At 50.4% G+C, this 26,173-nt stretch overlaps 1 protein-coding gene across 1 annotated transcript in view; it reads right to left on the bottom strand.

Moving 5' to 3' along the window:
- The window catches only part of GABBR2 (gamma-aminobutyric acid type B receptor subunit 2), a 341,177-nt gene that overhangs the window by 222,419 nt on the left and 92,585 nt on the right, over nt 1–26,173 (bottom strand). Inside the window, exon 2 of the mRNA XM_046021722.1 lies at nt 11,882–12,019. Within this exon, the coding sequence (XP_045877678.1) occupies nt 11,882–12,019 (138 nt within the window). The remainder of the gene's footprint in view (nt 1–11,881; nt 12,020–26,173) is intronic.

Raw genomic sequence — 26,173 nt, 5'->3', positions numbered from 1 at the left:
CCAAGACAGTGTGTGGGAGCCTGGGGGAAATCCGGAAACACTGTGCTGGGGTCGGCATCTGGGCAGAGTCTTGATAATCATCTAACCCAGGGTGGTTTGTCTCAGGTTGAGTGCTTCCCACTTTATAAGGCTCAATCTCTGCATCATGGAAATAATAAATTATTTAATTGTCTTGGTAAACAGAGCCAAAGCAAAAGTCTTCTGTATAATTCAACACTAAAGTAGGCCAGGCTCTATTTAAAAAAGAAAAAAAAAAAAAGCCAACCCATTCATTATAAAACCACCCAGAGTAGAACTCCAAGTACTATATGCTTGAAATACTTAGCATAGTTATTGATTTTTCACCAACAACCAGTCATCTGGTTTTTGATTTCAAAGCAACCATTTGTTTTTTTTTATACACAACAAGTCACTGGATGAGGAATAGGTTTAAAAGTGGTGTGTGTGAGTGTGTGCGTGTGCATGCGCATGCACGCACACGCATGTGATGAAGGATTTACAGGGAGAAAACAGGTCCGTACTGAGAGGCTCCAGCAGGAGGCTCCTTGCCAAGGTAGGCTAGGGAGGGACCTCAGGGATACAGATGGAGCCTCTGTGGGTCTCCAAAGATCCCACTCCCACAGCCCAAGTTCTGTTTACTGTAAGAAGCAGGGCAAGTCTCTTTGATCTTTGCATCTCATTTTCCTCATTCTATCCTTTTAAAAAGATTTTATTTATTTACTTGAGAGAAAGAGAACTTGAGCAGGGGGGAGGGGCAGAGGGAGAGGGAGAAGCAGACTCTCCACTGAGCACGGAGCCTGACATGGCGCTTGATCCCAGGACCCTGAGATCCCAGGCCCAACCCAGGAGCTGGTAGAGGAGGGAGCCACATGTAAGGCACAAGAGGGGAGAAGAGAGATTTAAGGCAGGTGCCGATGGCTTTAAGCTACAAGGCTTCGGGAATAATGACATGGTATCATCAGCTGACCTAGAGCGCCAAGGATGTGCAGAGGCCACACAGCTAGTCCCGGCTTGCTGAACCAAGATCCCAGGGCTCCAGCTCTTCCTGGAAAGTAGACCAGAAGGCCACCGTGGTCCTTGAAGCGGAGGGAAGAGGAATGTAAACCATGGTTCAGGGAACCCTGAGTGTCTCATCTCATTCCAGAACAAGCCCATGGTCTGCCATCCCATCGCCATGTCACAGATGAGGAGCTGAGACCACGAGATGCTAAGTGACCTGCCCAGGGTCGCCAACTAGTGCTAGAGCCTGGACATGAGCCACAGCCCATGTAACACCAAGCCCAAGAGACTGTCCCTATTACAAGTTGATCAAGCACATTAGCGCCTCTGGGCCTCTGGGCACAGTCTTATGGAATGCAGTAAACATAGGGCAGTCGGTTCCATGCCATGACATAAACCCCATGCTTTCGTCCCAGAGCCCCTGCCCAGCAGCCTCCGAGCCCCCCAGGGCCCAACTCACACAAGCATCAGCACAGTCCTAGGACTGTGGTCGAGACAAGGACACTCAGGCTCCAGTGACAGGAAGTGGTTTGTCTCCCACCCAGCTGGGAGATGGCAGGGACAGGTGGGAAGGCCACCAGAGACAGGAGGGAGGGCCAGGTCCCCTCACCCTGACCCAGTGCCCCTTCCACCACTCCTTACTGGGAGCCACAGGTCCCTTCAGTGTGCTCCTGGCCACTATGGGGTCGAGGGCCTTGCTGACTGTAGCCACGTCCAAAGGGGGCGAAACACTGACTACACCTGCTTCCTCCACATCCCCCAACCCCGCAACATTCTATAAGTAGATTTGGGGGATCAGTTGTAGGTACTTCCCTTACGTCCCCTCCAGAGTCTCAATACCTACCCTCAGACCCTTCCGCCTCAGCTGACACACCTGCCTTCAAAGACTCCAGGCGCCTTCAATCAGCAAGAATCATCTAGAATCTTGTCAAAATTCAGATCCAGGTGTGGGGCCGGGGAGTGGGCCCTTCTGACAAGCTCCCAGGTACTGCTGCTGGTCCAGGCCCCTGTGGCTTTAGGGCATCTCTAGGCCAGCATTTCCCCCAGTCCCCTGATGATCAGAACTGTCCAAGGCGCTTGTTAAAAATCAGCTTCTCAGGCGTTCTCCCTAGGATGTGATCAGTGAACCTGGGAACCTGATTCTTAATTAATAAGCCCATGCCCTGTCCCCACTCACCCCCTCCTCCCATGAGTCCTCCCACCAGGTATGCGTGGGCAACTGCGGACTCCACCTCCCTCGTCTGGTGCCCCAAGCCCCCAGCACAGCCACCAGGGGTGGTCCAGTCTCTACACTGGGGCGTGGCTCGGCCCTCCGGCAGGGCCTCTCATCCACTGTGTGTGAGAGTCGTCGGAAGCTGACATGCCCGAGGCCCAGGCTACTAGAAGTAGGACAGAGCCTGGCCAGGCTGACCAACTCGGCCCCGTGTGCCTGAGACCCCCTTGTTCCACCTTTCCTGTCCACGTTGCCTCTTTCCTCTCGCCCTCTGAGCTTGCTGTCATTTTACACATCTGTCCTCCTGGAGGGAGTTACTTGCCTGGTTCCCTCTCCAGGTCCACCCAGTCTCAACTTGTAAATCCCGACTCAACTGCACGTAATCTGCGGTCGTGCTGCTTACTAGCAGCATGAGCTATACGGTAAGTAGCGTGTGTGATTTATTTATCTAGAATGAATTATTTACATCCTGCATATTTCCAGAAAGGGGTTGAAGCAGAGAAAGACACATCAGCAATGCGGCCATTGGGCTTACACACTGGGAACCGATGTTACTTTAGAGACCATGGTCTTGAATTAAAAATGGGGGTCAGAACCTTGACTTGAATCTTTTACCAGATGGACAGGAAGGATATGGATTGGGTCGTTGGCAGGAATAGACTGGGAACGGCCATACACTTGCCATGCCCTTTGCCTCTGCTTCTCTGAAAACTCAACCCGGAAAGAGCAGTCATGGCTCTTCTGACTGCCTTGGGCTTACTCTGCCTCTCCTGCAGGCTCTCTGTTTGAATTTCACTCTTCCGAATCACCTTCATGGTCTGTGATAGCTCGTTTCATCCACGTGACTTTGAATCTGGAGGCAAATGGAGACATTAATCTTCAAGGAATTCCCTGGCTGGGCCCTGGCGGGCACCTCAGACAGCAAAAACACCAGTCCCAGTAATAGTAACCTTAGTCCGTCGGGGGCGTACAGTCTGCAGAGTGCTTCCCCCCTACTCTATGACCCTGTCTTGTCCAATGCTCTCCAAACAGCCCCAGAAGAAGGGCAGACCTCGCCCATTTCACAAATGAGTTCGGCAATGCTCCAGGAGCCTGCTGATTTGCCCAAGCCAGGTCTGGCAAGGAGAGACACGGGAGGGACGGCGACCCAGAGCATCGGGGCTTGACAACTCTGTTCTAGCTATTGCCCCAAACTGCCTCTCCAGAACGTCCACCTGGGGTGGCAGCGTTGGGCAATGGGAGGGACACCGGTCTGTGAGAGCCCGGGAGAGCATAAGGCAGGCATCGATCACGCTGTTTGAGTGAGGGAATGAATAAGGCCCACCCGTAATCCCTGCCTGGCCCATGGTGCGTGCCCTTAATACCCCTTCTCCCTGTCTCGCAGCCCCTCTTTCTCTCTCTCTTATGAATCCAGAAGGTGGAAGCATTTCATAAATTATTAATGTGCTAAATGGCCCCTCTGGAGAGCAGCGCCAAGAAATGGCTCCAGCCGGGCCTGGATTCTTGGCCTCTGCTATCTTTCTTAGAGAGCAGCCGCAGGAGTTTCCAGCTGTGCTCAGTTACACCACACCTCCTGAATGGGCTCCGTGAGGTTCATGGTCTGGCCACCCCTGTGCATGGGCTGGGCAGGAACAGGATTCTGGCAGGGTGGGTTTTGACCCCTGAGCGTGGGGGGGGGGGGGGGTTGAGAAGTAGGTGCTGTGTGCAGCCTGAGTGTCTTGCTAAAGAACCCCCCATCCTGCCCAGGATGCCTTGGTTTCAGGGTCTCTGATGCCAGAGCAAACCACCTTGGTTGTTGATGCAAAATGGGGTGATTTTACAACTCTGAGAGCTGTAATTGGAAATCGGCTTCTGGCAGAAAAGTCCCTTTCAGTGCAAGAGCCGCTACTGCTCCATAGTCCATAGGAGTGCTTTCACTTAAAGGGGAAAGCCTTCTGTGATTCTCACAATGGCAGGAAACACAAGAGACTGGTCCCACTTTACATCAGAGAAAAGCAAGGCTGAGAGAGAGAAAATCAGACCAGATTTTGGTGGAGATGGCAGAGCGCTGGAGGGTGAGCCATGGGACCCAGGTTTGCTGTTACTGTGAGAACCTGGGCAAGATCCTCTCCACGTTGGGCCTCGGTTTCCCAGTCTGTATAATGGGAACACTGGATCCACTGCTTGCCAAGACCCTACCAGCTCTGCCTTCTATGAATCTATCTCAAATTCCACAACCCACAGCTAAGTTTAAAAAAAAAAAAAAAAGCCCTAAAAATCCCCCCCAAAACCCAAAACCCTTCAACTTCTCGGGCAACCTATAGCTTTAATACGGTAATCACTTGAGACTATCAAGCTAGACGACAAAATTCCTGTTCCTGTGATGTAAATGGCACCGACCAGCAGTTTAGAGCTATGCCAGAATTCAGTAAATAGCAAAGGGCTTGATTGGGGGGTTTTACTGATTTGGTTTTTTAAATGTCAAAACCAAACATGATTTAGATTTTGCAGAAAATCAAGTCCTAAATGTTCAGGGCCATAGTTGCCAATACTTCAACAAACACAGAGTCAACATTCCCCTGTCTGCGTGACCTCCTTCCCTCCACTCCTCGGCAGGAGCATCTCGACGGATCCAGCCCCATCTCACAGGCCAAAACGCTCCTCCCCCTGGTCCTGGAGGGAGCACCGAGACGCGGGATGGGCTGCCAAGGGGAGGCTGGGACAGTGCCAGAAGACGCGCATCTACAATTTAATATTTGCTGCGTGCCTTTTAAAGGACAGGCTCCGCGGGATATGGTTCTTGACGAAATAGTGTTTGCGTTTTCCTGCCGTTTTCCTGCAAGCAGCCCTTTATCCCTTCAGGAATCTGCCTTTATTTTCATCAGCGAGACTATTTCTGTCTGCCAGCTGAAGCAGCTATCACCTAGCTCCCAAAGAAGGAGGGAGGTCTGTGCTGGTCTCTGAGGATGTCAGCCCCCTCTCGGTGCCTCTCTTGTACCTTCCCTGGGCTCTGCCAGCATCTCTGGTTTTAGCTGCCCTTCCTTCATTCCTGCCCTCCACGCCCCCACCCTTGACTTGGCCCCAAATTCTCCTGCCTTATCCCCAGGCCCCATGCTCCCAAAAGGACAGACCAGATTGGAGGGAGGTCAGCAGAACTGCTCAAGGAAAGTGCAAGGTAGGGTCAAAAGCCAAACCCCCTTTAGAATGCTGAAGACAGGATTCTGAGGGGGTCTGGAACAACATGGGGTCCAGAAAGAGAAGATGTGGGGTGAGACACAGCCGGAGGCCGTTTAGGGTCTCCCTCTGCCTTCCTTTACCAAGAGACTGCAGGTGGAGAAACACTCCGGGTCCCTTCAGGTCTGGCGGGCTCTGATGATCTGCCCTCCTCATTCGAGACGGGACTGAGGCCTAGAAGGTAGGCATCCAGGTCTCTGTCAGCAAGTACTCCCCAGTACCCCTCAGCACAGGAGCCAGGCCAGCGCCAAGCCCCGGGGCGCAAGGCTGAATGAGAGAAGACCCTGGCCTCAGGCAGCGTCAGGCCAGGCAGAACCCAGGCACAGGGCCGCACACCATGGCAGGGGGGTGTGGGTGGGATGGCACAGCGCAAGGAATGGGTGACGTCACAGGAAAAAGCGCAGCAAACTGCACCAGAAGGAAGGATCACAGTCTTTCCTGCCAGGTGGAGAGAGCCCTGTCTGGGCCTGGGGACACGAGGGAGCAGGAGGAAGGCAGGGAACAGGGCGGGGTGACCGAGCACCCTCTGACCGCACCTGGGACTGTGGACTTTATTCTGTCAGCTCTGGCATATTTGCCCTGTTGTCTCCTCCACGCCTTTTTCCCAAAACGGGCTGCATAGCCCAAAGTTCTGGAGCCCTGGAGCACTTCTGAGAGCCCTTGGAGCCCCAGGCCTTCGAGTCCCAGTGTCTGGGAGGTGAATGTGCATCAGAGATCACCTGGCCTCTCCAAGAACTAATTGCATCTAAGTCTTCGGGGCTGTGGGCACCGAAATGGCAGCCGGGGTGACGAGTAGGTCTATGCCCTTAAGACATTTGCTGAGTCCCTCAGCCTGGACCCAACGAGTGGAGCCCGGGAATGCGTATTAGCAAAGTCCCATCCCCAGCTCCCAGAAGTGACCCGTATGACATAGTTTGAGAGCCTGCAACCTGGTCTATGATTACTCTCTATATTAGATCTCCCCAGCAGCAGGCCTGGATGAGACGGGAACATTCGGGCAACTTCGGGCAACACGGAACCCCCTACTTCACAGCCAGGCGGCTGGCGCCATGCTGGGTGTCTCCAGCGATAAAGGTTTGCTTGCAGAAAGTGGAGGCTCCCGCCTCACTAACCAGCCATTGCTCCCACATCTCCCACCGATGTCACCAAGAACCAGCAACATCTCTCACAGAGCCACGAGGCTCTGGAGGCGCAGACTCTGGCGTGTCCTCCAGTCTGAACATGCCATCTCCCAAGGCCAGACCCTGCCCCTCCCCAGATGCCTGCCAGCCTGTGCCCTGAGAGGTCCCTGCCAGGGAGGTCCAGCTCTGAGCTCCCCCGGCGGGCAGCGTCTGACCAGCCTGGGGAGGGACAGAGCCTGCACGTAACAGCCTGGACTGGTAAGATGGTCCTCGCACCGAGCTGGAGGAGCCAACGCTCCCAGGGGCCGAGTGACTCACACCGTGACTTAAACAATATTAGGCTCTCGACGCAGCAACCAGGAATCAAGAATCCCGGCAAAAGGCAAAAGTTAAATTTAACCGATTTTGGCACCAGGCTGAATTTTCACCCCTCCGTCGCGCGAATCCCTATTTTTGTGGCACGAGGAAACAGAAACAAGTGATTACACATTCCAGGCTGTCTCTGTCCAGCAAGCATTGTTCCCCCAAAGGGCAGTCAGAGCTCCTTTTCAATTACACAAATTACATGCATTTTCCCATTTGCGGAACTCTGTTTGGGAGCCCAGTTTTGAATAAGTTAAGGGATTCATTGAATCCCTTGAGTGAATGAAGGCCCACTCCTCCAGCCCCTGCACCGTCTCTACAAGCCAGCTCAGCCTCTCAGAGGTGGGGAGGGGGCCCAGAGGTCCCCAGAGTCTGCCTTCCTGGAACGTAGAGGGAGGCAGAAGCTCCAAGGCTCCTTCCTATCAAGATCCTGGTCTTTGCGGGTCCACTTCCCTCGGCTGGCTCCACAGGCTGGGGGACGTCTACTCTCCTGGTCTCAGCCTATGATTCTCCCTCCGAGGTCCCCAGAGCTCTCCAAACTGCCAGGCACCATCCAGTTCCCTGCCCCTTGGCACCGCTCTTGGTGTGCAGAGGGAGCCCTTGACCTTATGCAGTCTGAGAATGGATGTCTAGGGTGTGTGTGGGGGCGGGGGCCATTGTAGCAATGCAGAGTGAGCCTGTGGCCGTGGGGACCGGGAATCTGCATTCCCTTCCGCGACCTCCACCTCCCCAGGGTCACATCCACGTAGGAGGAAACTGTTGCCGTGAAGGGTTTCAGGTTCCACAGCCTGTGCCCTGCATTTAGCTCAGTTCAGCACTCAGTGAGGACCTGCTGGGTGCCAGGCCCTGTGCTAGGCACTGGGAACTGGGGGATGAAGAAAATGGGGGCCCCTGGCCCCCCAAGAAACTTGTATTCTAGTAGGGAACACCTAAAAATAGAATAAATCATTTCCCATGAAATGTAATTCCTTTAATGACCAAATATCGTATGCAACAGAAGTGACGTAGAACCACGTTTCCCAAATTTCTCTTCATCATTACTCTCCTGAAAAGCCTTGTTTTCCTAACCCTGCACCACTCATGAAATTTTAATGCTGCAGATACTATAGATCTACTTATGGTCGCGCCTGAGTGACTCAATGGGTTAGAGCCTCTGCCTTCAGATCGGGCCATGATCCCGGGGTCCTGGAATTGAGCCCCGCATCAGGCTCTCTGCTCAGCAGGGAGCCTGCTTCCTCCTCTCTGCCTACTTGTGATCTCTGTCTGTCAAATAAATAAATAAAATATTTTTTTAAAAAAGATCTACTTATGTACTGTATGTATCTCTGTGCTTTGTACATAAAAAAGAGTAGGCTGTTTTGCCCCCTCCCCACAAGAACCAATTTATGCCAGCTTGCAGGAGATGGCCTTCATAGAGCAGGCTTTATTGAGGAAGAAGCCATTAATTTACCCTGGGGCTATGGGAGGCACAGAAGGAAAGGGATCAGGGAAGGCATCCGAGAAGAAGAGGCAATTACCCAGGTATTGAAGGCTGAGCAGAAGTTCCTTAAAACAGAGAAGGGACTTGGCATGAAACCTCCTTTGCTGGGCAACTTGTCCTCCTGCCTTCTTCCCAGAATCCCTCCTTCCTGTGGTAGTCAGCCTTCAAGATGGGCCCATGATTTTCAGCTCCCACTGCAGCTTGTTTAGTCCTCTCCCATGATAAATAAGAGCTAATTTGTATGACCAAGAGCATAAGGCATAAACGACAATGTGCAACTTCTGAAGCAAGGTCCTAAAAGAATTTTCCACCCTGCCTTGGTCTCTAGATGGGTAGCTTTGGAGGAAACCAGCTACCATGCCATGAGGACACTCTAGCGGCCTTATGGAGAGACCTGCAGGAGAGACACCGACGTGCCCCCTCTGTGAGGGAGCCACCTGGGGGGGGGGGGCTGATCCTCCAGTCCCAGTCAAACCCTCAGATGATGCTACAGCCCAGTCTCCAAATCTTCCAGCTAGATCCCAAACATCATGGAGCAGACGTAAGCCATCCTCTGGGTCTAAAATTTCTGACCCAAGGAAATAATGCAGTAATGATTACTGTTGTTTTAAGCCACTAAATCTGGGCATGAGTCATTACACAGTGATAACTAACATGGTCCCATCTTCGTAACTCGGTCTCCTGTCTTGTCAGCTTCTCAAAGCTGAAGGCCTTCCTTGCTCATGCTGAGGTTGGTTCGCTCTGGCTGGCAAGCCAGGAGTTTCTAACATTGTACTCGCTCTGGCAGCTCCTCAGAGAATTCTGAGGGGTAAACCATTCCAAGTGAGGGTATGGAAAGGCCCAGAAGCTCCCTGGCTTCCTCTCTGGGTGGGGACCCTTCAATGAACTTGGCCTGCCATGTCTGAGCAAAATGTCCATCTCTATGGACCTGCATGCAGGTCTTTCCAGCCTCCGTCCCTTCCTTCCTCCCTCCATCTTTCTGATCATTCAAAAGACATATGATAAGGTCTGTGGAGTGTTAAGCACCAGGAAAAACAGGAGGAACTCAGGCCCCGTTTCCATTCTTACAGAGCTCACAGCCTAGCTTACATGCCCCCCACATGTGCAAAGCCCTAAGAGAAGGACAGGCCAAGGGCACGACAGGTGGGCTATGCATGTGTTCTGCTAGGAGTAAATGCAGGGACATGAGAAAAAGAATTTTTCTAGAGGGGCTACCTTAGAGATTAGAGTAAGGAAAAGCTTCTTGGAAAAGGCAGCTTTTAAGCTGAGTCTCCAAGGAGGAGAATGGGGCATCTCAGGCGGGGGCTGGGGGGCAGGGAACCATGTGGCTAGAAAGACCCAAAATGCTGAGGCGTTGAGGTATTCAACTCAGGGAGCAGAAGGAGGCAGGTACAAGAAGGAACACTTAGTGCTTAGGATGGGCCAGGCCCGGCTCTAACCACAATCTCATCCCGGAATCCATATAGCGGTCCTAGGAGATCAGTCCTCTCCCGCCCCGGATTCTACAGGTGAGGGGCTGAGGCTCAGAGGGGCTGTGCCCAGCCCGGCTGCACAGGGAGTGGAGCGTGTTCCTCAGTATTCAGGAAAGGAAGCTCAAACACAGGGAAAGTGACCCGGCCAGGGTCTCCCAGCTGTTTGCAGGCACCTCGAGGCTCGAAGCCAGGGGAGTGGCGCTGGGTCCCAGGCACGTGCTTAGGTTTGCATCACAGCACGCCAAGCTGCTCTTCTGGCCTCCTGTCCTGATGCATCCACCCACACTCAGCATGGCCCGCTCAGGCCACCACGAGTGACTCACTGCTCCCCAGGCCCACATACTCCCCCACCTCCTGCTTCAGAGCACCCAGTTTCCTCCGCTGGCAATGCTCTCCTCCATGGCTCCAGCTGTCCAGCGTCCTCTCCTCCTTCCCAGCCAGCTCCACATCGCTCCTCTGGGAAGCCTTCCTTGCCTGTGGGCTGAGTGGGCGGCCCTCCCCAGGACCTCACCCCTTCTTCCTCAGACCTCAGTCACGGGTAGCTCCGGCCTCCCTCTGGGCCGTGAGATCAGGGCTCTACCTCTAGCTCCATGTAAGCAGGGCCAGACTCCCCGAGCTCCTCAGTCAACAGGAATGCAGGGAAACCCGATCCCGCTGTGGTCAGGCTTTGCTGGCCTCCTCATTCTCACTCCGGCTCCCCACTGACCCGTTCTCCGCTCCCTGAATGAGCCAAGTTCTTCCCCAGCTCAGGCCGTCTGCATTGACCATTCCAGCCACCCAACCCGCTCCTTCCCATGCTACAGGTCTCAGCTCAAATGTCACCTCTGCCTAGAGGTACTCCCCAACTGCCTTGGGACGGTCACCATCCCATCACCCTGCTTATTTCTGTCCTGGCTGTTTCCTACCATAGGCTCAGTTCGAGACTCCCCAAGTTTAAATCCTTGCTCTGTTACCTATGTGCTGAGGGTCCCTGTGCCAGTCACTAGGCTTCTGCGTGCCCAGGTTTTCTGATTTATAAAATGAGGGTGATAATACTGGTCACAGCATAGAGCAGGTATAAGGACTGAATCAATGTAAAGAAGTGCTCAGAACAGCATCTAGTAGGTTCTAAGTCTGGCATGTGTACGACACCAGGGTCGGCTCTCAGTAGGGTGACCTGTTCACTTGCTCGCTGCCTGCCTCCCTCCTAGCACATAGGCTCTGAACAGGTAGAGGCCCGCCCTGTCCTGTCAGCACTGTGTCCCCAGAGTCTACCAAAACCCCAGGCCCAGAATAAGCTGCCCATTCTCTCCGCTAGATGGCCGAATGGCCAAAGCAAAGACATAAACACACGGCGTGGGTCACCCCTCATCTTTCCACGCCCTTCTTCTCCCGTTCCAAACAACACCGGACACTAGTGAGTTTCGCCTACATCAGCCCACACCCTCCCTAGCTGGCTGGTATAGGACCTTAGCCAGTATAAAGAGTGCACCCTGGCCAGGAGCCCCGGCAAAGCCCTGTGTGCAGTGTTTGGGGGGGTGTCTTGATGCACAAGGCCATGTCAGTGGGGGAGGGGGATTCGGCAGCAAGTAGAGAAAGGCCCATCTGATCAGGGAACTGTGAGAGCAGAGCTCAGAGGCCCGAAGGTGCGAGATGCCTTTGGGGAAAGGGCGGGCAGTTGGGAGAGGCTGAGGCAGGGACAGAGCGGCAGGGACAGGAGAGGACACTGGGCAGCCAGACCGGCTGGACGTTGGTGACAGAGTCAGGCTAGGATGTCATTGAAAGATTCCATACACGCAGTGGGGGTGTTGGGGCTACCCCATGGAGACCCAGTGTGTGAGCCGTGCCAGCACCAGCCTGGGGTGTGGGGAGGGGGTCAGGCCAGGAGGTGGGGCAGTGGGGGCTGAGAAATCAATCCTCCAGAGAAGAGTCAGGGAGGCCTGACCCGGGCAGCTTAGGAGCTATGATGTACTAGGAGCCATTCCTGCAAAAGACTGGTGGCTAAAGACAGTCCCCCAACCAAAGGCAACATGGACCTTACCTGCACCAGATTCCAGCCTTGGAGGGACTCCGCAATGATGGACGTAACGGATGGACAGACTCCTCCAAATACCATCAAGTGGTTCGGCCCATATTTTATTGCATCGTAGAAGGCTTTCAACCCTTTCGCATTATCACACTGGAGAGCAAGAGACAGAAAGAGGAACCCAAATTAGAAACAGCTTTCCCCAGGGACAGGGGCCCAACGGTGGATTCACACAAACAAATTTCCTCATGGGAAACCGGCTGGGTTTCAGCTCCCTGCTTGGGAGGCCTCTCTCGACCCAGCCCTGGGCCCAGACAACAAGCTCAGTGAGTGTGATGTTGGTACCCCCCATCCCAGCTCTCTACCCGCTGAGCACCCTCCCAATCCAGGACCTCTGGCTCTGTCACTATCTCCCTGCTCTGCACACTGAGGAAAGGGCCCCCAAATGTCTCCTTCTGGGGTGTCCACCTTCCTGCAGTCATTTACATGTTAAAAGGGCACAAATCCACACCCATTAGAATGTCTAGCATCAAAAAAGCACAAAATGTAAATGTTGGCGAGGAGGAAGCCGAGACACGCAGAGAAATGGAGATGCTGGTGCTTTGCTGGGGGGAAGGTACAATGTAGTATTGCAGGGCCCCAAAACCTTAAACAGGATTACTGAACGAGTCGGCATTCCGCTGCTGGGTAGACAGCCCTAAGATCCAGGAGCCAAAGAACCGGAAGCAGGGACTCCAAGATGTATCTGCACACCCACGTTCACAGCAACACGATTCACAATCGCCAAAAGGGGAAAACCACCCAAATACCCTTCAAGAGATGAAGGGATAAACGAAATGCGGCACAGACACACAATGGAGTATTTTTCAGCCGTAAAAAGGAAGGAGACTCTGACGCGTGCTACAACACGGAGCAACCTTGATGACATTATGCTAAGTGAAGTAAGCCAGATGCAAAAGGACAGCTATTGTAGGATTCCACTTAGATGAGGTCTCTAGAGGAGTCAAATTCATAAAGACAGAAAGTAGAATGGTGGCTGCTGGGAGTTGGGGGAGAAGGGCACAGGGAATCAGTGTTTAACGGGGAGGATGGGAACATTCTGGAGATGGATGGCGGTGATGGTCGCACAGCCTCATGAATGTACCTGACGCCATTCCACTGTGCACTTAACGCATGGTTAAAATGGTTAATCTTATGTTCTGTATAATTTATCACAATAAAAAAAGAAGGAAGAAGGGGAGGAAGAAAAGGAAGAGGAGGAGGAGGAAAATCTAGAAGCAAGAATTCGCTAAGTAAACACTTGCCACGCACTGTCGTGTTTAGTCCGGGGCTGGGTACTTAGGTAACATACAAGTTGGACCCAGCCCCCTGCCCCAGTGCTTGCATCCTAGAGTGGAAACCTGAGCCCTAAAACAGATCCTAGCAACCCAATATGGAAATGCACCAGGACAAATGTCCTCAAATGTTACTGACTTCCACCTGCACCTCCGTCACTCAAGTGTGTGTTGTCATCTCTTCCCTGCACAGAGGCGCCGGCGCCTAGCTGGGCTTCTCGCTTCCCCGGGAGTCCAGGTAAGCCTGCTCACCACCCAGCCGCCTTCCGGGGGTGCTTTGTAAAACATAAACCAGTCCTTCTGGTGGTCCTGCTTTCCGTGCACTTAAAGCCCACCTCCTTAGCAGAATGTTGATTCTCAAAAGGTTAAAAACATAATTCTCATGAAAATTGAGACTGGGTACATGTCAACCTTTTATTTAACTCATTAACAAGGGGATCCGCAGGATGACAAAGTAGATTCCAAAGGAAACTTGAGAGACCAGGATTTTTATAGTGGAAGGAAAAGTAAGAATAAGGTAAGATTGCCAAATCAGGTACAAAACCGGTTAATGTCCTATAGGGCAATAAAAGTAACCTTTGGGGACAGAAAAGAAAATCCCGACAGATTGGCACATGTCGGTTGTAGAGAATTGTAAAGTGTATAGGGCTTAAATTCCCCCAGTCAGATGACTCTTAAGCAGGGCAGCTAGAAGAGGCTCTAAGTGTTAGGCTAACCGGTTATCTAATAACTGTTTTGTATTATTTACAAGTTTGGTATCAGGGTCTGAACCCTCCCTATCATCAGATACAAGAAGCCACAAGGTCCAATCCTGCCTCCCACTCTGACCTCATTTCCCTCCACTCTCTCCCTTGCTCACCAACTACAGCTCACCCAGCCTCCTTTCTGCTCCTTGAAATGGAAAGCAATTTCCTTCCTGCCTCTGGGCCTTTGCACTTGCTGTTTTCTTTGCCAGCAACAATATTCCCTTGGTTCTCAGCATGGTTCACTCCTTCAGTGAACCATGGATGAGACATCATCCAGGTCTCAGCATAGCTGTTATCTCCTCACTGTCCCCCATCCAAAATGTCCCCCACCACCAGCCCCACCCTAACATGCCACCTTATTTATTGCCCTAAGGCAGTTCTTAAAATTATCTGAAATCATCCTGTTTTTTGTTGCCTGTAGATTGGCTGACCTCCCGACTAGAATGTAATCCCCTGAAAGCAAGATTTTTGTCACTGTTTTCACAGCTGATGCCCCCAGAGCAGGGGGAGGGGAGGGGCTGGACTCTGGACACCTGGGGATGGCAGCAAAGGCCTGGATAAGGGCTGAGGGGCCAAGCAAGGGTGCTGAATTGCAGGCTGCAGAGATTTGGGAAATAATGTCACTTTAAAAGTTAAATTTAATTTAAAAAATGACCATGCTAAATTTTTTTGCCAAGAAAGAAAGAGAGAGAGAATAACGAAAGGTGGGAAGGAAGGGGGAAGGGAGAGAAGAAAAACTAAGTTCTTACTGTTTCCTGGGGCCCTCTATTAAATGTCCCCATTCCCTGATTGAAAGCAACATTCTCCAACCTCAGCAGAACACAGCAGATATAACAGAGCAGGTCATGTTTTGTTTCTACCATGATTTCCTGAATCATTTCCCATTTTAATCCATTCCTGTAATGATTTTAGCTTGTTTTCTAATCTGTAGCTAATGACAATGATAATACAGTACTGCAAGGTTTATAATCAAAGTTGCATTAAAATAATATTAGCAACAGCAAACTTACTAATACTTGTTTGCTCTGCAAACATTTCCCCAGCCCCTTGTCTGGGCAAGATTCTGTAATGATGATATTGTCCTGACTTCTCACAAATACACAGCTTCTGAATGTCAGCTCAAGAATAGGAGAATATTTGACAACCAGTATTTGAACTGATGGAACCTTCTAATGTTTGCAAATGTTTATCTGACTCCGTTTTCACCAAGCTGGGTGTGGAAGGCGGAATTTTGGCCCCCATGACCTGTGCCTTTGATCTTACTCTTAGAATAATTATGTTACATGCAAAACCTGTGCAGATATCATTAAGGTTTCTTATCAGCTGACCTCAAAGAATTATCCAGATGATCTATGTAATCACACAAGCCCTGAAAAGCAGAGATCTTTTCTGCTGGTAGCAGGAGTGAAATCAGAGATTCCAAGCATGAGATACATTCAGTGTGCCTGTTGGCTCAAAGATGAAGGGGGCCACAGGTCAAGGAAACGGGGGCTTCAGTCCTACAATCAAAAAGACTTGGCTCTTCCCCAGGTGAGCCTCCAGTTAAGAACCCTGCCCCGCTGACACTTTGATTTTCAACCTTCTGAAGTCCCGAGTAGAGGGCCCAACACAATCACACAGTGCCCGGGTGTCTGACCCCTGTGAGCGAGGTTGTGGCGTAAATCTACGATCATCTGTTACGGCAGCAACAGGAAACTCACACGGTGCAGTAAAATGAGAAAAGTAAGAATAACAGAGTGAGGTTTTCCTTAAAGATAAGTGTATTCCATTTTAAAAACCATACTTAATTTATAGATCCTTCCTAGTTTTTGTGATGTTGAAATGTTTTTTTGTTATAAAATTACAGATGATGGGAGGGTTTTGTTCTTAATGTCCTGATGTGACAAAAATAAAGTTTGTTTGGTTTAAGATTTTATTTCAAAGAGTGAGCAGGAGCAGGGGGAGCAGCAGGCAGAGGGAGGAGCAGGCTCTCTGCGGAGCAGGGAGCCCAATGCGGGGCTTGATTCCAGGACCCTGAGATCATGACCTGAGCCAAAAGCGACGCTTAACCAACTGACCACCCAGGAGCCCCCAAAATAAAGTATGTGTGTGTTTTTTTTTTAAATCTAAGTTTCTCTTCCACGCCCCTTCCACGCTGCGCTCTAACTTAGCTTTTACTTATGCGTGAAATCCAAACACGTGGGCATCGCTCATCTAGCCAGCACTGTATCCTCATTTTCGGATGCACACCGAGGACCAGAGGACGGAGGGAAGGGAGGGGGTTTGTCACAGTCCTATCAGGACTGGGGAAGGGTTTTTATGAGTCCCAGTTCAGAGCTTCTCAATAATCTGGAGAACTCACCTCACCGGGCCAATAGGATGTTAAAGCTAGCAAGACCACTTCCCCCAGGATAATGCTTCCAGCTTCAACGCTGTGGACCTGAGGCAGGATAAGCCTCCTCCTGGGCACCAAGCACACTCTTTCCGCTTCCCTGCAGAGAACACTTTGATAGCGACTACCAAATAAGAATCACATGGACCTATCTGTCCCATTTTAGTGGCTATGCTTCCTCATCCTTCGTGCCTGGTACCAATAGTGTCCTAATTAGAGAGACTTTCCAGCCAACCAAAGCTGAGTCTTTGTGGCTAGACCAGCTTGGAGCTTGTCAGGCTCAGTCCCTTGGGCACCTAGGACCTGGCAGAGACGTGGAGCCAGCGAGGGGGCCTCTGGGCTCCCTGCCTTCGCTTCAGCCAGAGCTCTCCGTGTATCTCTCCTGTCTTCAGCATCCAGGTTCCCTGTGCTACTTAATTGGAGAAGGGGATTCTATTGCTAGCAATATAAAATGCCTGGAAACCAGGGAGGGAAGGACCCCAGAAGTCCTTGCCAGTGTAGGATTTTTGTCTTTGGCCTAGGAAGGGCAGGCAAGTGCCCCAGAGGCAAGGCTGGGTGAGCCAGTCGCTTGAGCACACTCCCTCAAAGCTGACCCATTGCACATTGGTTTGGCTGATAATCAATTCACCAAATAACCAGGGGAATTTCTCTAAGTGTGAGTTTCCTGAGGGACTCCTCGCAGATGCTTCACACGGCCATTTCAGGAGGATTTGTCCTTCCGGCTCCAGTGAAAGTCAATTTCACCTGTATTTCACATTTCAGTCCCTCCTAAACGCTGCACTCAGAGACATCCCCCTAATGCCTGTTTATTACCGTCCTCTTCTTTCAGACTTCAGACCCTCCCTTGCATGAGCCGGGGAGATGCCAAAGCTTCTCTACTCCCCCCATTTAAGGTGTCTGTCAGACGGCTTTTAGTGAGCTGGTCACTGGGCAAAACTATCATTCTGAGAAACTGTTTATGGCAAGTTGTCTCTGAGTGCTTTGGCTTTTGATGAATTGCTCTCAGAGCCCCTATAAGGGGTTTCTCGTGTCCTGGAAGAAAGCTGTGGGCTTTATCATGTTCTCCGACGTCCCCACCTCTCCAACTAGAACCCTCCCACCTGCTCCCATTCTCATGCAGAAGTTCAAAGCTTATCGACGATGGGCCACAGCCTCTGATCTGCAATTTTGCAACCTGGACATGGGCTCTGGCACACAGTAGGCCCTCAGTAACTACTGCTTCCCCAGCCCCCACTCCCTGTTCCTCTCCGGTATGTGTCCTCTTTGCCTTCCACGGATTCCACACCTACGGCAGCTCTGCCCCCAAACTCCCTGCCTAATTTCATTTCCAATGGCTCCTCCTTTCCAGTTAAGGACACACTTGTCACAGAGAAATCATAATTGGCACATATAGGCTCTTAAAATTCAGCACCTATAAAGGGGAATAGATCCAAAAGCCATGCAAATCCATTTTTTAAATGAAAAAGTAGAACTCGGGAATACATTCCATTTTTCACTTAAAATCTCATTTTTAAAGAATTTAAATACTTTCTTTGACTTCAAAAATTTCAAAGCAAATGTGGCTGAGAGTTAAAATGTAAAAATGCCAAGAAAATGTCAGAGCTAATAACGACCAATTTGAAACTGAGAATTACTCTGTACAGAATTTCAGACTTGAAGGAGAATTTAAACACTGATGTGTCCAACCTGTCCCAGATACAAAGTCCTCCTCTGTGGCCCCTGCTCCAGGAGCGGTCAGCATCTGCTTACATCCCTCCAGTGACAGAAGTCTCACTCCTGAACCAGAGAGCTAAGTGGTCCTTGGTGAGCCAGCTCTGCTTCTTAGAAAGTCTTAAAACTCACCCTCCTTTGGCACCTGAGTTCTCATCTTAGAGCAGAGGTCAGAAAACTTTTTCCATAAAGGGCAAGGCAGGAAATATTTTAGGCTTTGGGGCCATGTGGAGTCTGTTGCAACTTGTCAACCCCTTGGAGCACAGAAGCAGCCACAGACAATACATAAAAACAAAACAAAACAAAACAAAATCAACCTGGCTGCATTCCAGTAAAATTGCATTTACCAAAACAGGTGGCAGTCAGATTTGGGCCATGGGTCATAGTTTGCCCACTCCTGTTCTGGAGCCTTTTAGAATTCGTACAGCCTTCCGTTCCCACGAGAGCCCTTCAGACACCTAAATTCAGGCAGACTGACTTGACTCTAGGAGACGCTTTCAGGCCAAATGACCCTTCACTCTTCTAATTATCCCCATAGGATGTGGTGTGACAGCCTTTCCATCCGTGGTCATCCTCAGCAGAGGCTTCAGAGGACAGACATTTCTAGGATGCACACCCCCCCAAATTCCACTATCTGCCCCACACAGAAAAGGGACACCAGCTAACCTGAATCGTGAACTCACTCTGTGTTCGGCACGGTACTCAGAACTTCATGTAAATCACCCTATCCATGACAATACTGTTATAAGACAGGTACACTAGTATGATTTCCAGCCTCACGGAGAAGGAAATTGAGCACCCAGAGCAGTTAAATAACCTGTCCAAGGTCACATAAAGGGTGAGGATTCTATCCCAAGAACTGTCACTTCAGAGCACTGTTCTATTTTAAATAAAAATACATCATTATGAAATATTTCACTTGTAGGAAAGATTATGCCAGACACATACAACTTACATAAAATATGAAAAATAGTAATAGGAACCTCCAGTATACCCAACATCCAGCTTGTGTGGAAGCCTGCGTGCTCACCCTGCAGATCCCCATCCTTCACTCAGGGTCGCCCCTAGTTTGGATTTAGCCTTCCTTGCTTTTCTTTTTTTAAAGATTTTATTTATTTATTTGAGAAACAGAGAGAGAGAGAGAGCATAAGCTGGGGGAGAGGGAGAAGGAGAAACAGACTCCCCGCTGAGCAGGGAGACTGCTGCAGGGCTTGATCCCAGGACCCCGGGATCATGACCTGGGCTGAAGGCAGATGCTTAACTGACTGAGCCACCCAGGTGCCCCTTTCTTGCTTTCCTTTACTGTTTCATTACACATTTATGTTTCCTAAATGCTATATAATATAATGTTACTTATTTTTGAATGTGTATATATATGTAGAATCAAGCTGTATATTTTGCTTGAAACTTGAACTGAAAACCTGTGTATGGTTTCACATTGTTTATGAGATGTTTGTGGCTGAACGTGAGGGCAGTTCATTCATTTTCAGAGCTGTGTAGTATTCCCGGGTAGGATCATGTCATGCTTTATCTGTTCCTTGCCCTGTTGATGGGACACTTGGATTGTTACCCATATTTTGTTTGGTTGCTGTTATAAATAAGATGGTTGAAAACGTCTACATGTGTCCCCTCGCACATATGTGCAGAGCTCCTCTAGTATCTAAACCTGGAAATGGAATTGTTAAATCACAGGATTTCCCACATTTTTTCAAAGTGATTTTATCCATTGACACTCCCACTGTCAGTATTCGAGAGGTCTCCCTTCTCCACATCCCTGCCCTCTCCCAGGGCACCAGCTCTAGATTATTGCCAATCTTGTACATATTGATGTCACTTCAATTTGTGTGTTCTTGATGGTTTAAGAGGATAGCCATCTTTTCATATGTTTATAGGTGTTTTCTTTCTTTTTTTGGGACCAGGGACTTTGCCCGTTTTTCTAGTGGGTTGTATTTTCCTTATTAATTTGTTCAGAGCATGCCTAGATGCATTGCTAAACTGAACGAAATGATCACCTCCCACATTCTGAGCATGGACTTCTATTAATGTGATCTTAGAATGCAGTCCTTGTATTTGGCACCTAGTTTACACAGACCTTAATGTTGGCAAAAAAAACTACTAAATTAGCACAGATTATCTTGGTAACAAAACATCTATGAAAGTTTCTTGTTGGGGATAGGGAGGAAGAAAAAGACTACTTGATGAGAAATGTAGTCAACCAAAACATGACTCAAAACCCAAATCTCAGGACCAGAGGCTTGTAGCTAACAAGGAGCAATTCTGAATACTGCACCCGTCTCACAGTAAACAACGGCAAAGTGAAGAAATGAAGGTAATATAAAACTCCAGAAGGAGGAGGAGGGAAAAGGGTTGTAGGATTGCAACTTTCCTTTTCTTCCACAGGAAAATTTGGATTGATTTCATCTAACATTGAAAACTGGAGTTTAAAAGCCAGGACTCAAACCTCACTGCTTTTCATTGTCTTCTATTACCCTTGATATTTTAGAAATCAGGATTTTCTGTAGTGGATCAAAATTGTGTAATGTGGAGAAATTGTATTTCCTTATTTTCTCCTGTGGCCTTCAAAAAAGTAAAATTTGTCAGTTTTAAATAGCACATAATAATGATCTTTTTATAAAATGATTTCGGTCCATCTCTCTCCACGTAACATACACATGGTGACCTGTCTGGAATGAGACTCTTCTAATATTAAAAATGGTGAGATTTTGTTTTTATTTTGTTGGGTTTTTTTTTTTAAGATTTTATTTATTTATTCGATAGAGACAGAGATCACAAGTAGGCAGAGATTGGGGGGGGGGAGGCGGGAGCAGGCTCCCCACTGAGCAGAGAGCCTGATGCCATGCAGGGCGGGGCTTAATCCCAGGACCCTGAGATCATGACCTGAGCCACCCAGGCGCCCCCAAAATGGTGAGATTTTGAATGATTTTTTTTTTTACTCTCTTCCTCGTACCTATTTGTTTTACTCAAAAATTTTTCTAAATGCACGTATTATTTTTATAAAGACAGGAGGTCGTTTTTTTAACCACTGGGCTTCTCACACTCAGCCTGCTTTTGCAACTGTGTTAAATCTTTCGCGTTCTGTTCTTCTGGGATTGACTTTCTGAGCTGAAGAACAGGACTTCACATTTCTTATCGCGAAATCATGTTTAAAATTAGCCCAGCACCATGGCCAACTGAGTTAAACACTGTCTTGTTTTTCCATGGAAATTCATTCATTCAGACATCTTCTGAGCCTGTATTAAGTGCTAGGAGAAACGAGTAGGTCCCCACGATGCACAAAATTCCTCGAACAAAGTAGATACTCAAGAAACACATCTATTGACATATTAAGTTTGGAAACACTAGGAGTGATAGTAATAACAGCATTTACTTGTACCAGGTACTAGTCTCATTTCTTTATATATATTAACACGCTTACTCTTCACAACAACACTGTGAAGTATGTCCTTTTATTATTCTTATTTTAATAGATGAAGCAATTGAGGGTCAGAGAGGTGAGCCATTTGCACAAAGAACTACACAGCGAGGAAGAGGCAGGGTTGGGATATGGACATCGAAATCCCCGCTCCAGGGTATCTGTTGTTTTCCTCCCTGGGCACACAGCAACACTACATTCTGCAGCCTTCGCCACGATCATGTGTGACCACGGAGCTTTGCGCCAGGGCCAGTGAGCGAGGTGATGTGCTCTCTGCCCGGGGTTGGCCTGGAAAGCTCCTCCGTGGTGGCTCAGCGCTCTCTGTTCCAGCCACGGTATGACTGGGGAAAACTCCAGGGTCCTCGAAGTGGTGGAGCTCCCCCACCCCCAAATCCCTGTGGCCGCCATAGGCAGGGCACTGCCACTTCAAGAGAAACCGTCACAAGGAGGACTGTCTCCAGAGCTGACAGCCTCTGGGAGCTGTGCCCTTGGGATACGCCCCACTCCTGCCAGGCAACCGGGCCCTTGACTGAGCAGGTGGTGGAATTGGGGCTCCCTGTTACTGGCCAGCACAAGTCTCGACAGCAGGCAAGCTGGGAGTCTCTGGTCTGGCTGGGAATTTCTCAGAGCCGCAACGCTGCCAGGGCCTCTTCTTCCCCACCCTGCTTCCCCGCTGCCCTGCTTATTTATTTATTTATTTATTTGACAGAGAGAGATCACAAGTAGACAGAGAGGCAGGCAGAGAGAGAGAGAGGAAAGCAGGCTCCCTGCTGAGCAAAGAGCCCGATGCGGGACTCCATCCCAGGACCCTGAGATCATGACCTGAGCCGAAGGCAGCGGCCCAACCCACTGAGCCACCCAGGCGCCCCCTGCCCTGCTTTTCACGGGGGTCACATCTTCCCCCAGTCAGAGGACCTGTCTTGCCTTTCTCTGCTCCCTCCCCAACCCCGGACCTTTCCCAGTGCACTTCGGCCTCCACCTGTACCTTTCCCGGGGCACCTGCTCCCCAGAACACCCAACCAACACACCTCTGACCTGCACTTGACTATGACACGAGCAAGAAATTGCCTTAATACGTGAAACCACTGGCATATGCGAGTGTCTGTGACTGCAATCAGATGGTTTCGACGAATAAACATTCCCAACCACCCGCTGGAAAAATTTTGAAATGGAAGGAATTAAAACACCTGGGAAACTATGAGAGAAAGGTGAAACTTTAAAGAGAGACAAAAAAGAAGATGACGGGAAAAAGGAGAAAGCAAGCGTGCTGTGCATTTAGAATATGTCCCCTCTCACGCAGGAGACTGATGTCAAACCAGAACTGAAGAGACTTACGCACCTACAGCCCAGATTTGCAGCACTGGGATTGTCTTGGTCCACCCCACCCCCACCCCACCCCCATCCAGCAAAGGGCCTTGTTCCAAACAGGTGTTTGGTACAGACCGGCTGGGCGGGTTGTGCCGCATGGTGGACACAGTTCCCATGGGAGGACAGAGCCTGAAAGAAGAGTATTTCCACCCTCATCTCTGTCCCAAAGAGCTTATTAACTCCAGCCATCTTGAGTTTTTCACACCCTTTCCGTGGGGTGATGGACAGACCATCTGCTTCTCAAAGCCTCCAGAGAGCCAGACTGTCCATCCTGGATTCTGAGGAAAACTGGCATTTCTGTATTCTCCCTGAAGCTGTCACTCTGCATTCTCAGCCAGCTGCAGACGGCGTTATGTGACAATGTTGGAGCCGTAGCCCGCGTCCCTCCTCTGCACGGGGAAAGCCATCTACCCAAGTCACACAGGGTTTTCCAGACTGGTGGATACATATCGCATTTCTTGGGGAGCTCGCCATAAGTTCCCCCCGCAGAGGCAGGGGCCACGGTCTTAAAAGTCAGGGTCACGAACACAAGGCATAGGCAGGCTGCCTGTCAGGAGGGGCGAGGGGGAGGGGATGGTGGTGGTGGGGGTGCTCCTTCCCACAGGTCTGCACAAGTGTCACGACTTGTCAGCCCTTCCCCGGGGATGGGGGCACCGGTCACCTGTTGAAGATGGACCACACGATGGGGGCGTGCCACCGAGCCATCTCGGCCCCTCTCCACCCCACATAGGTCTCCACAGTGTGCTTGTCTGGCTCGCCATTTGCTGATGGAGGGCGGGAGGTGTGAGGGGGTAAGGCTCGGTCCCTGCCCTCTGAGACGTGCAGGCCAGGGGAGGTGAGAGACACAGGAACTGTTTGGTAAAATGTGGTGCAGGCCACGGCAGAGGGGTGGACCAGTCACGGAGCGCTCCTTTGCTCCCATCATACGCATGGTGGGGGAGAGGGTGAAAAGCCAGGGCCTGTGGCAGGTGCTGGGGCTGTTCTCCGCCACCAGGGAGTGAGCAAGGAGACGGAAACAAAAAGCTGGAACACAAGGCAGATAAGAGTGGGAACCACGGTAGAGAAACAAGTCATGCAAAAAGGACGGTATATTCAAGTCACGCTGACGGATTCTGCCTGACTTCTCGGAGGAGGTCTGTTCTCGCTGAGCCCTGAAAGGTGTAGAAGAGACAGAGGTGATGGGGAGGCCCAGCGGGCTGAGACTGAGAGCGAGCAAAGGCCTGGGACCGGGAAGTGCCGGGCATGCAGGAAAAATGGAGCATTTGCTTCTGGGGCAGAAGCTCGAGCTGCAGAAGGGATGGGTGGGGTGAGCGGGTACCCTGGGGAAGTGTGGACACCAGGCAGGGCGTGCTTTCTTTCCTTTGGCCTGGAGGAAGCCCTGCAGGACTTGAAGCTGGGGGTGCAGAAAAGGAAACCAGCTTTACACAGATGTTTCTGGAGGCCGGGGTAGAGGAAGGAGGCCCCAGAGTGGGGGTGGGGGACAGGGGCAGGGGAAGATAGGAAGTCAGCTGGGAGGTGGTGGCCACAGTCCAGATGTGAGGCCTGATGAGCAACCTGGCCCAGCGTCCCTGGAAAAAACACGTGCCCAGAGCGGAGCTCACTGGTCAGGCTGTTCCGAGATTTGGTTTGAGTGCTCATGACGTCGACAGGACCCAACTGAATGGGTCAGTCTCAACAGTTTCCTTGATGGGACCCAGTGATGGGGAAGACAAAGGAGGAAAGAGAAGCAAGGAAGATAAATCCAGCTCCCGCGAGCACAGGTTTTGGTCCTGCATAGGGCAGGGGCCGTGCCTGCCACTGCCTCGCCCTGGGACCTACTTTCCACCGACCTTCACTTATAAAATAACAGGAAGGGGCACCTGGGTGGCTCAGTGGGTTAAAGCCTCTGCCTTCGGCTCAGGTCATGATCCCAGGGTCCTGGGATCGAGCCCCACATCGGGCTCTCTGCTCCACTGGGAGCCTGCTTCCTCCTCTCTCTCTGCCTGCCTCTCTGCCTAGTTGTGATTTCTCTCTGTCAAATAAATAAAATATTAAAAAAAAAATAATAACAGGAAGGTCGAGTTAGCAGATTCATCAGTCAGGAGAGGTTCGGCTGTTATGCGTCAACAACCATGACCAAATTTCAATGGAACAGCCCCAAATCTCAGTGGAGCATTCCAGAAAAAATGATTTCTCTCTCACTGAGGGGGGCTCGATGCATCACAGTAACTCAGGGGACCAAACTGATGGAACCACCACCATCTAAATGCTGCCAGCTGCCAAAGGGGAAGGAAAAAGAAAATTCTTCAGGGACTCAACCAACAATGAAATGGAATTCATTGGCCAGCCTTGACCCGAGAAAGTCTCAGGGACCAAGTGCAGCCTGGCCAGTGGGAGAGGGGCACTAGCTGTCAGGGAGCCTACGAATGACTACCACAGTTCATGTCTCCGATTTCTTCATGCCCTAACAATCTGTGTTTTGATTCATGCTCAAAGCCAGATTTTGGTTCAATGTATCCATATCAAACTCACATTTCTTCAGCACTGATGTATATGCCCGGCACTATGCTAAATTCTTTACATGCGTGATCTCTTTCACCTTTCCTAGGGGATCTCATTTAATCTTTGCAATGACCCTCTGGAAAGGATACCAACATTATCCCACAATTTACAGAGGAGAAACATACAAGTTCAGGGGGCTTAACTGACAAGCTCAAGGTCGCATGACTAGTTAAGTCCTGATCCGGGGACGCAAAACCAGGCTGTTATGCTCCAAACCTTGCCTTTGCCTCTTACAATTCGAGCCGTCCAGAAATGGGATAAAATGCCTGGGAAGACAGCGGGCTGCCTGTCCCTGTGGGTGTTCAGGCAGAAGCCTGCAGGAGGAGAGGCTCTGGAAAGGATTATTTCACCAACTAAAGGGCTAAATTAGTAAAAGACTCTAATCTTGAAATTCCACGGGGAGAGACAAGGAGACAGGAAAAGTGGGATCAGTCCTGGAAAGAGCAAGTGGTTCTCTGGGTTGGAGGACTCCAGGCAAGGGTAAGAGAAATGAGAGATGGATTAGAAAGGGGGGTTGAGCCCCCACATGTGGGGCTGCGCCCTATGCTGGGGGCCCCAGGGAACTTTTGTTTTGTTTGACCGTTTTCATCATTTTTAAGCATACAACTCAGTGGCATTAAGTTTACCCACAAGGTGGTGTGACCGTCATCACTATTTATTTCCGGAATGTCTCCATCATGGCAAACAGAAAAGTTCCATACCTATTAAACCCAGGGGCGTTCTTAAAAGGGCTTAACCTGATCACAACATCATCAGAGCTGAGCCGAGAAGACATCCATTCCCGTCACTTGAAGGATATGACCT

The sequence above is a fragment of the Meles meles genome, chromosome 11 (assembly GCF_922984935.1).
Source record: "Meles meles chromosome 11, mMelMel3.1 paternal haplotype, whole genome shotgun sequence".
Taxonomy (NCBI): Eukaryota; Metazoa; Chordata; class Mammalia; order Carnivora; family Mustelidae; genus Meles; species Meles meles.
Note: the sequence above shows the minus strand (reverse complement) of the source record. Positions and strands in the feature narration are given on the sequence as shown.